The sequence below is a fragment of the Simochromis diagramma genome, unplaced genomic scaffold (genome assembly GCF_900408965.1).
Source record: "Simochromis diagramma unplaced genomic scaffold, fSimDia1.1 OVJJ01000487.1, whole genome shotgun sequence".
NCBI classification, from domain to species: Eukaryota; Metazoa; Chordata; class Actinopteri; order Cichliformes; family Cichlidae; genus Simochromis; species Simochromis diagramma.
The window spans coordinates 2,699,639-2,710,435 of NW_024387305.1; the positions used below are offsets into that span (position 1 = coordinate 2,699,639).

A 10,797-nucleotide genomic window follows, 5' to 3' on the forward strand; every position below is an offset into this window, starting at 1 on the left:
TTAAATATACTCAGTTTAAAACGATTTTATATTAAGTTTAAAATATTAATGATAAATAATAAATCATGTAATCACATATAAATCATTTATTTGTCAAATGGGAGTCTGGGAGTTAAAAGAGAAAAAAAAAGGTGACAAAACTGACTCACCTTTTGTATCAGTGATTGATTTTTATAACCCAACAGGTGTTTTAGATTTTACACAGTAGTTCTGCTGTCATTTTTTACTTTTACTGGTAATCTATATGTGTCTAAATATGTGATGAGGCTATAGTGTTTATTATTAATATGATACTAGTGGTGCTTTAGTGGTGTTTCTAAAATTGTCTCCTTCATGTTAATAAAGTGCACAAATATCTATAACATCTTTGAACATAATGCATTTAAGTAAATTGTCTACAGTGACCTAAAGAATTATGAAAGTAACCGATTATCGCATTTTTGACAGTGGCAATAGAAACTATGTAGACTAGCTTTGAGATTATGGCACAGTCTTATGTTTGGATCATGTTTCACAGATGCTACCATTGACTAATGGTTCTATCTTAAATATGATCAATCTTTCGCTCTCCGTGTATTTATACACCACTACAGAGTAGTGTATAAATCCAATAACCAGTAACTGGATTTAATCAGCAGTAACAAGTTTGAAACTTCGTCTCTCTCCCATGTGTCTCCCTCTGCTCTCTTCTCTTTCCACTCATTAAACTGAATTGAATAGATGTTTCTAACTTAGTGAGGATAATGCGATATATGACTTTTTTTTCAACGATTAAAATGATCATTCGTGATTTTTTTACAGGCACGTGCTAACATGATGCACAAACACCGGTGTGGACGTGCCGCTGTGCGCATCTTCCTGCCTCCCCTCCTCCATTGAACGCAGCACGCCTTCTGATTGGTGGAAACTAGCAGGAAGAGAGGAAGAGGACTCAAATCTTGAGAGCTGTCAAACTGGGTTACTCGCTAACCTTCCATCACACGAGCTCACATTTAGCAATCACCCGCCTGTTGCTTTGTAGGAACGTTTGGGGTTTCGGTGAAGCCCGGCTAAATCTGAGACCGTTGCTTCTGCTGCCTTTTAGGAGGAGTCACTTTCCCCGAAGTTCCCGGAAATACAGCGTAGAGGACATTGGTGTGAGGATGGCTGCGTACAAGATTGTCCTGATCCGCCACGGAGAGAGCTGCTGGAACCAGGAGAACCGCTTCTGCGGCTGGTTCGACGCGGACCTGAGCGAGACCGGGGAGCAGGAGGCAAAGAGGGGAGGACAGGCCTTGAAAGGTACGGTATCAGAAAATGTCAAGGCCTAATCGGGCTTTCTCTCGGTCACTGGATTAAGCCACAGCAAGCCGGTGCTTATGCAACTTGGTTGAATGGGGAAACCGGTGGTAGGCCCAGTGCGGCAGAAGGGATGGAGTCATTTCACGGGTTGTCCCGCAGTCTGCTGGGCCACACGGTCACTGCTTCAAATTAAATGCTACTGGAGTTTTTTTCCATTAGCTTCTCTCCCACCAGGGCAGACGGTTTGGCGCCTCCTGGTGCAGCAACATAGCCTCTAATTTTCATTCAAAGAAAGCAATTCTTATTTGTGGTGTTCTTTAACCACAGAAGTATTTTGGAGAGTCATAATATAATTAATTTAGTCTTTGACGATCTTAAGTGTGTTTGTATTTATCAAAATAATAATAATAATAATAATAAAAATCCATAGCTTTTAGAAATGAGCATATGAATTAAAACTGGAGCATATAACCAGGCCAAAGATGCTTTTGTTTCCAGAGGGCAGAATATTACTGTTTGCTGAGTCATCATGCTGGATTCTCACACACACACACACACACACACACTCCTGCTGTTTTTTTTTATGACCTAAAAATCCCAAACAGGCACATCTTGCAGTGTTAAGTCTGCCAGTGCCTTGCGGCCCCTGACCAAGAAAAATCACATGCAACTGATAAAAGAAGGGCAATAAAACATGAAGGTATCTATTATTTGATCCTGTGAACGGTAGCTGCAGTAGTATTCCTTCATGAAAAATATGACAAACTGTTTTGAAATACACGTCTCAAAATGTCATCTCTATTTCCCCTCAGATGCTGGCTATGAGTTTGACATTTGCTACACATCTGTCCTAAAGAGGGCCATCCGCACTCTGTGGTTTGTCCTGGATAGCATCGACCAGATGTGGCTGCCCGTCCACCGGACCTGGCGCCTCAACGAGCGTCACTATGGTGGTCTGACTGGGCTGAACAAGGCTGAAACGGCAGCCAAACACGGGGAAGCCCAGGTCAAGATCTGGAGGCGTTCTTTTGACATTCCTCCCCCACCTATGGATGAGGGACATGACTATTATCAGACCATAAGCAAGGTAACCGCTCGGGGAAATTATGACAAGTTGACTCTTTTCGTTATTGCATCAATGTAACCCTGCGTTGCTGAAACTATTTTGACAACACCGACTTCTTCTTTTTCCCTGTAGGACCGACGTTATGCTGACCTGACAGAGGACCAGCTCCCGAGCTGTGAGAGTCTTAAGGACACCATTGCTCGGGCACTTCCTTTCTGGAACGAGGAGATCGTGCCACAGATCAAAGAAGGAAAGAGGGTGCTAATTGCTGCCCATGGCAACAGTCTCCGTGGCATTGTCAAGCACCTGGAGGGTAAGGAGTAGAGGAGAAACTTGTGAAACATTTCTCAGCACTAAAAACACTTTTCAGTGTTATTTCACTTACTATGAGTCATGCGGGTAACTGCTAAACCTTCATAAAGGCCAATATTTGATCCATCCATTTGGGTTTTAGGGAAGTCAGAAATTAACTTATAGACAAGAGTGTAGAGTTATTAGAGTTATTAGCTGTTGCAGTGGGTTAACTAGCAGATTGTTATTGGTCTAGGTGGCCACATTCCTAATAGTGCAGACACCCAAGTTTATGACTGTGATAACTTGAGAGTTAGTGTTGTTTTTTGAAATTATACCATAGAGGCATCTACTAAAAATCTCAGGCAAGTTCGAGTCCTGGTGACCTTGAACTCAAGGTCAAAGGTCACCAGGAGCAGCACCATAGGAGCAGCTATTAAATTTTTTTGAGTTTGAATCTGTGACCTTGAACTCAAAGTCAAGGTCATAGGTCACATTTTCTGAATATCTTGTAAATGCAATAACTCAAGAAGGAAGTCACCTAAGATTTTCAAATTGATCTAGTTGCAGGCTGAGGGATAGGCAGTATTTTTGTGTTCCAAGCAGGTTTATTTTAGTTCTTAAGTTGTGAATTTTAATGTAACAGTTTAACAATCATGTGTTTATCTTACAAAGCTATCATCCGCTGTTACACATTTTAACGCGGTCTAAAACAGCAGCAGCTACATGGAAATGAGTTATAGCTTTGTGTCTGTCATTGTTTCATAGGTATGTCAGAGGAGGCCATCATGGAGCTGAACCTGCCAACAGGCATCCCCATCGTGTATGAGCTGGACAAGAACCTGAAGCCTATTGGACCCATGCAGTTCCTGGGAGATGAGGAGACTGTAAAGAAAGCCATGGAAGCTGTAGCTGCTCAGGGCAAAGCCAAGAAATAGACTTGTCCTTCCTTTGGGAGTAAAGATCAATCATCTGCTTTTTTTTTTTTTTTCTTTCCCCATCCAGTTTTGAAAGGGTCATTTACTGTTTATGTCATCGCAGACTTGAGCACAGGTAGACACACAATGTGCACTTTATCTTAATACCACCCATTTTTCACAAAAATGCACAATCTGATGTTTAATTTGACTGCTCTTTACTTTGTTACATACTGAAACACACATTTCATTATTAGACTGTGGATATAAGTTGTAATGTGGTTTAAGCACTGACCAAATATAAATTAGGGACCAGCAAACGCACTACCCCAGCAGAGTCCCAAGTATTCTTTCCAATTTACAATCCATGTACCGGTAGATGAAGCGCAGCGGAAAAACCTACAGTTACACTGGCTATGTTAAAGAGTGAGCAGACTTGCTCTAGACTGCTGAATATTGTTTGCTGTGGCATTGTGCTTAAAAATTAATAAATGTTGTGAGTCATTATGCAGTGTACTGTGTGTGATGTCATTTTTTTTTTTCCAGGACAACTGCACTTTTTTTTTTTTTATATGGTAACTGAGAAATTTGTCTCAGTAAAAGGCAAATATTGAAATGCACTTTATCCAGTTCCCTCACTAAGTAAATGCAATTAGCAGAAATGAAAATTTTGTTTTAATTGCCTTATGTGATAGTCCTTGTATTCACACTTTTCTGTCACAGTAACTGCTACTTCAGCAGCTGTTCTGTTGGTTAAACACATTTGTATTTCTTGTATGCATCCATAGATCAACACGTTTCACACGAGACTGATAACAAGTTTTGTAAACTGCAACCAATCGAAAATGTGAGAGATTGTTTTAGTTTGTGGGATTGGGGGGGCAAGTTTTTTTTTTCTCGAAGGTTTGAGATGCACCGTAACAGAGGACTATCATAAACATGATTATTTTGAAGAAATGGCTCCTTGGTGGCAATTTTCCGATCATATGATGTTTTTAAAACCATGCTCAGATAAAGAGATTTTCAATAAAAGAATCTACAATTTAATTTACATTGTAGGGAAGTAATAAACCTAGTACATCCCAATACTGTAAGTAGCGAACTTTCATAATAGAGGTGGGTAGATTGATACCAATATCGATCGTATCAATAAGAATGCTGGTACTGGTGTCAGATACTTTAGCATCAGATTGCTACCAAAATCTGCAGTATCTCACTGACGTATTTCATAATTATCTGACCATATATAACTTATTCAATCATGTACCCGCCCATGTGTGGCTCAACAATCATGGCGGATCAACGCATTTTGTTCCGCTGACGCTAGTGACTCGGACCAATCAGAATCTTCCCGAGCCCTTCGTCCTAACCAATAGGCTGCCTACGTACACCTCTCGAAAACATGTCGCCGATGAAGCTGTGCGTTCCCGGTAAGTCCCGTAATTTTGTCTCTAAAAGCGCTTAAAAACTAAATATACCGGTGTGTAGATTGTATTTTGGGATATGTAAACAGATTTAACAGCTTTAGCGTCATTTTCTATTAGAAAAGGAAGTTAAACGGCATTCCGAGCGTGTGAAACCCTGGTGATTATTTCCAGCTGCCATGCGTGGAGTGGGCTTTGGCTTTCCGTACTTGTAACGCTGTAGTAACTTATTTTATAATCAATCACCTGTTGGATCAGCTGACTGTCAGATGGAGTCGGGGTTTTCAGCTCTACCGTATCATGGTCTTTTACCGTATTTGCAGGGCTGTGAGTTATTGACTTTGGCTTTCCACTGCTGATGAGATCCAATCCGCAGCCCTGCCCATCTCCTCGGGCAAGATAACGCATTCCTAAGCTTTGTTTTGTCACACCCGTGGGAAAGCCGCATGTCTATCCGGCGCATGGCAGTAGTGAACCTTAAATGAGTTGTCAGCAGGAGTAGCATTTAATTTCATTCTAATTACGGTTAAAAGAGCGCAAAGTAGCAAGATAATTAATTGTAGTGCAAGAAAAATGAAGGGTAGTAATGTGTCACATGACATAAATTGTTTTGTGTTTTAATCTTATTGTCCATGATGTGTTTTGTGCTTAAGGGTTGCAGATACATTGTTAGTCCCACAATGCTGTTACATCAAAGCATCCTCAGTTAGCCTCTCAGTTTCAGTTAGCAGATGATAACCAAAATAAGGGAAACTATTATTATTGTTATTATTCTTTAGTTATATATTATATAGTCTATGTTGACAATTGTGACAAAATATTCTGTTACAATGCTGGATGCTTATATTAAACATGGACAAAGTTTTAAATAATGATATGTACAGATCATCCCTGTAAGCCAGTAGCTCATTTTCAGTTTTTATTCTACTTCTGGATCTTTGTTATGTCCTCAAGAGAGGGAGGATGTTCAATCTGTCTGATAAAGATGTCAGATAAAGATGGTTGATGGAGATGTGAAAAGGCTGGGTTCAGATATGGAGCAAAGCCCAGCATAAGATAAAGATTATTTTTGGTGATGACTCATGCAAAGATGTTTTTATTTTAATTCTTTTTTTTTTCTTAGAAGGAACAGTGCATCTCCAGAACCCAAACACTAACACAACATCTATGTCTTTTTGTTTGTACTTAGGTGACAAACTATGCAGCGCGGAAGACTGTATTCCTGGTACAGGAGTATACCTGCGACATGGCTACATATACTCGTCACTAGCAGGCTATGTGCTCAGGAAGAATGAGGGAGAGGAGGTAAGGGGTGTGGGTAAGACAGGGGAGGGGAAAGTTTGTTCAGCAGTGAGACAAGTACAAATGCCAGACTAAAGGTATTTTTGCAATGTCTGTTGACGTGAGTGAGCTGAACTAGTTTTGTTAATGTCTAAAGTGATTTGTACATCATATGGATAACTTCTACTGGGATTATTTTGTCTCCTTAGTTACCAGTCATTTCAGTTGTGAGGGAAACAGAAACACAACTGCTGCCAGATGTAGGCGCAATAGTCACCTGTAAGGTATGCAATAGAATAAGAAACTGTTACTACCGCTGGATGTTCTGAGTAAATATTCGTGCACAGTTTACAATCTGTTTTATTTATTTTTCATTTAACAGGTAACCAGCATCAATCCCAGATTTGCCAAAGTCCACATCCTTTATGTAGGTTCCACACCGCTGAAGGACCGCTTTAGAGGCACTATCAGGTAACCACAAAAACTGAGCCATTTTTTGTCTAATATTATACTGGAGACTGTTCAGTTTTATTTATACAGAGTCAAATCACAATAACAGTTGCCTCAAGGTACTTTATATTGTAAGGTAAAGACCCTACAATAACACAAAGAAAACAGAGAAAACCCAACAATCATATGATTCCCTATGAGCAAGCACGTTGGTGATAGTGGGAAAGAAAAACTCCCCTTTAACAGGAAGAAACCTCCAGCAAAACCAGGCTCAGGAAGGGTGGCCAATAGGATAAGATGGGGACTGATTATTCCAGACGTTGTATGTGAGGAGCAGGATTTTGAATTCAATTCTGGATTTAACAAGGAGCCAATGAAGAGAAGCCAATATACGAGAAATATGATCTCTCTTTCTAGTCCATGCCAGTACTCTTGCTGCAGCATTTTGGATTAACTGAAGGCTTTTCAGTAAGTTTTTAGGAAATCCTGATAATCACGAATTACAGTAGTCCAGCCTAGAAGTAATAAATGCATGAACTAGTTTTTCAGCATCAGTCTGAGACAGGATCTTTCTCATTTTGGAAATGGAAGAAAGACGTCTTACATTTTTGTTTAATATGTTCATTGAAGGACATATCCTGGTCAAAAATGACGTCTTTAAGACATTCTCGGAGTTTAACAAATTGGTGTGTGCTATCTGGCTTAATAGATAAATGAATGAATAGATAAAGTCTAGTGTCATCTGTATAACAGCGGAAATGTATGCTATGTCTTCTAATGATACTGCCTACGGGAAGCATGTATAATGTAAACAGAATTCTAGAATGGAACCCTGTGGAACGCCATAGTTATTCTTCCTATCTGAAGAGGACTCTCATTTACATGAACAAATTGCAGTCTTTTAGATACGATTCAAACCGCTGCAGCGCAGGATCTTTAATACCTACAGCATGCTCTAACTGCTGTAAAAAATGTTATGGTCACAGAGATGTGTCCACTGTCAGAGGCCATAAGAAGCTCAATTGTAACCTTCACTAAAGCTGATTCTGTAAAGAAACTGTTAGAAATACCAGGTAGGTAAGAATGAAGAAGCCTTTTTAAAGTTGCTGCTATCCTATGATTGGACTTAAACATACATAAAAATAGTAATTACTGCCTCCAGATTTTAAGATGAATTCAAAAACACATTTTTTTCTACTGTTTTTTTTTTTTCCAAAATAAAAATTCATCTCATTGTAATTCTCACCAGTACTTGCCCAGCTAGTCTTATTCAAATTCAAACCGATAAGTTGATTTAAAAACAACGAAATAAACTCATTAAAGTCTCTACTTAAACTCCAATATACGTATGCCAAACTTTCAGACTGCTAATCATGTGAGATGGGCCTGAGGCGGCCAAAAGCAGGACCTGTTTTAACCCTCTCAGGCTCAAATTAAACTTTTTGTTGCTAATGCACAACCAAGTCCTGCAGTGGTACTTCTGAGTAAAAAAAACTCATAAAATCTGTATGTGGGGTAATCAGGTTGTTAGTTTTTAACTGTTGCAAATCGGCAACGCCTGCCTCCAGAGGGTTAAGGAGGTGGTTGTAGAAAATGCTCATAGCCGCTACCGTACAGATCTAACTCCAGCGTGAGGCAGGGTTTTATGGACACAATATTCTGGCCTAAACACAAACTCACTCTCTGTTTCTCTACAGAAAAGAAGATGTGCGTGCAACAGAAAAAGACAAGGTCTGTTTGAATTCCTGTTTTCCACTCACATCTTTCATTAGTTTCTTCTGCATATAATAATTTTTATTAAAATAAGGTGATATGTTTATTGGTAACCGTTTTTCTTCCTTGTTACAGGTAGAGACATACAAAAGCTTCAGACCCGGTGACATCGTCTTGGCAAAAGTTGTATCCTTCACATTATTATGCCGTCACTGGTGGTTTTGAACCAGCGCATGCTTGTCATTTCTTCTTTTTTTTTTTTTTCTCAACATTTACATAATTGTGGACTCTGAATTCATTCCCCAGGCTGAGACTGTCAACAACAAGTTTTTCTTTTTTCATTTCAAAATGTGCTTGAGGGAGAATATTTGTCACAGTCAAAATAACCCCTGTGCCAAAAATGTTAATAAGAGTGAACGATGAATGACTGGAAAGTATGCAGGTCATATGTAACTTTTATTTCTTCCTGGAAACACATCAGGTCACCAAGACACGGCTTAAAAAACAAAAACAAAACGTGATGTGTAACATGTAAACGTTTCATCATCTGCCTTTACAAATTCACCTTTCCATTTCTGGAATAAGAATTTTTAAATCCTGATTTGTATCCATTGATAAACCTTGACGTGACTGTGTCAGATTTCTCTTGGTGATGTTCAGTCTAACTACCTGTTGACAACAGCAGAAAATGAACTGGGAGTGGTCGTTGCACACAGTGAAGCAGGTAAATATCAAATGCATAAAATGGCCATTGGCCTTGAAGCGCTGGAGAATTCCAGCACCGTGCTGCACAGAATACTAGCACCCTGTTGGACCACAAGGTGGTGCTATCTGATGGATTATCTTTCTACAGAAAAGCATTTGTTAGGTTTGTTATTGCCACTTGAAGACTGTGACAACACATGTGAGAAACATGTATCAGTCTTCTTTTAAACTACCACTGCTTTTTGCAGTGTATCAAAATGTCTGATTCACTAATCTGTTAGCTGTGAAGCAATTTATTGTTGGTTAATAATGTAATCTTGATGTATTTTTTTTTTCACTCTGTTTTTCTGTATCCCAGGTGCTCAGATGGTTCCCATCAGCTGGTGTGAGATGCAGTGCCCACTTACGCACGCCAAAGAGTTCCGTAAAGTAGCGCGAGTGCAACCCGAGTACCTACAAGCATGAGTCTGGAAATTCCTTCCTATCACAAGGAACGCACAACCCCGCCCGTCTGTCCTTCAGTCACTTCTGTCAAGTAGCTTCCCAGCTCTGTTTTTCGATGCTATCTGAGTAATGATTCACAGATTACTTCTGGATTCGCGTGTCTTAAGTGTTTTGAAGAAAGCTGTCTTTCATCTGTCCATGCTGTTTATTTAGTCATCTTTTCATTGTGTTGGATTAAAACCACTGAACAGAACAACTTAGAAAAAAGTGGTTAAATTCCAAACAATAGCAGGTGTTGTTAAATCCACATGCCAGAAATGTGGGTGTGAAAAATTGCCTTTAAATTTTCTGACGGCAATCATATTAGAACTGTATCAGTTCACTCAACGTGTTGCATTGCAGCTGCCAAACTGTCACAAACCTGAAAACCAAATCGAGCAACTAGCCAAATGCAGGAGTCACTTAGTTTTACTGTTAAGTATTACAGTTAGAAATGTGGCAGGTCATCGGGTTGGTTAGTCGATAAATGGATGGATCTTTGATGTAAAGACAAAACCGGACTCTTTTATATCCATTTTATATCTGGAGAGGTGAGAAAAGGGACCCTGATCCAACCAGAAATACTACATAGGTAGCAATGTAGTTTTTCTGCTGAGATATCCATGCAACTAACCTGATTGGCCACGTTCATAAAAGTGAAAGACTTTGAGCTGAAAAGACTGAGCTATTTTTTTTTTTTTGTTCCTTTAAAACTTTTCAGTTTCTAGTAAAATAAATGTGATTAAAAGAATGGAATACTGAAGTACTGCATACGATAGTCAGATATTTTTGATTTCCAGCATATTAACTCAAAGATTATAAGCGAAATACAAGAAAGCAGTAATACTAACATTTTCTTTGATATATACTGGACTTCTCTTATTCTTTCTTTACTGTACAGAAGATGTGCAAGAATGAAATAAAACGACTATCCAAACCATCTGTGCAAGGTTTCCTCTTTACACACATTCATAAGATCACAATGAGAATTTTGATTACTTCCACATTGCTTTGCAAATTAAAATCATTTGACAATTATTATATTCTGTGTTTTACAATTTTGTGGCCCATGCTTTTGTAAACAGACCGTTAACACATTTAACTCAATATATTCTAACCGAACTCTTTCTCAGGTGCGCCATGCTGGCACTGGGTTCATCAACCCTTTTGGCTTCTCAAGTGCTTT

General features: G+C 39.2%; 2 protein-coding genes across 2 annotated transcripts; both read left to right on the top strand.

Annotated features, from left to right (window-relative positions):
* The first annotated feature begins 883 nt into the window (after positions 1-883).
* pgam1b (phosphoglycerate mutase 1b) lies at positions 884-4,071 on the top strand. The gene is made up of 4 exons (XM_040004602.1): positions 884-1,281; positions 2,094-2,368; positions 2,480-2,660; positions 3,407-4,071. The coding sequence occupies exons 1-4, from the start codon at positions 1,143-1,145 to the stop codon at positions 3,574-3,576; spliced, it is 765 nt and encodes a 254-aa protein (XP_039860536.1). The 5' UTR covers positions 884-1,142; the 3' UTR covers positions 3,577-4,071.
* Positions 4,072-4,855: 784 nt separating this feature from the next.
* On the top strand, positions 4,856-10,551 carry exosc1 (exosome component 1). Its single transcript, XM_040004603.1, has 8 exons — positions 4,856-4,985; positions 6,169-6,284; positions 6,470-6,544; positions 6,643-6,731; positions 8,408-8,441; positions 8,559-8,609; positions 9,063-9,147; positions 9,487-10,551. The coding sequence occupies exons 1-8, from the start codon at positions 4,958-4,960 to the stop codon at positions 9,591-9,593; spliced, it is 585 nt and encodes a 194-aa protein (XP_039860537.1). The 5' UTR covers positions 4,856-4,957; the 3' UTR covers positions 9,594-10,551.
* The last annotated feature ends 246 nt before the right edge of the window (positions 10,552-10,797 follow it).

Coding starts and splice junctions, on each gene's coding strand:
- pgam1b (XM_040004602.1), top strand. CDS start 1,143: ATGGCTGCGTACAAGATTGTCCTGATCCGCCACGGAGAGAGCTGCTGG. Junction 1,282..2,093: donor GGGAGGACAGGCCTTGAAAG/GTACGGTATCAG, acceptor ATTTCCCCTCAG/ATGCTGGCTATGAGTTTGAC. Junction 2,369..2,479: donor ATTATCAGACCATAAGCAAG/GTAACCGCTCGG, acceptor TTTTCCCTGTAG/GACCGACGTTATGCTGACCT.
- exosc1 (XM_040004603.1), top strand. CDS start 4,958: ATGTCGCCGATGAAGCTGTGCGTTCCCG. Junction 4,986..6,168: donor GATGAAGCTGTGCGTTCCCG/GTAAGTCCCGTA, acceptor GTTTGTACTTAG/GTGACAAACTATGCAGCGCG. Junction 6,732..8,407: donor CGCTTTAGAGGCACTATCAG/GTAACCACAAAA, acceptor GTTTCTCTACAG/AAAAGAAGATGTGCGTGCAA.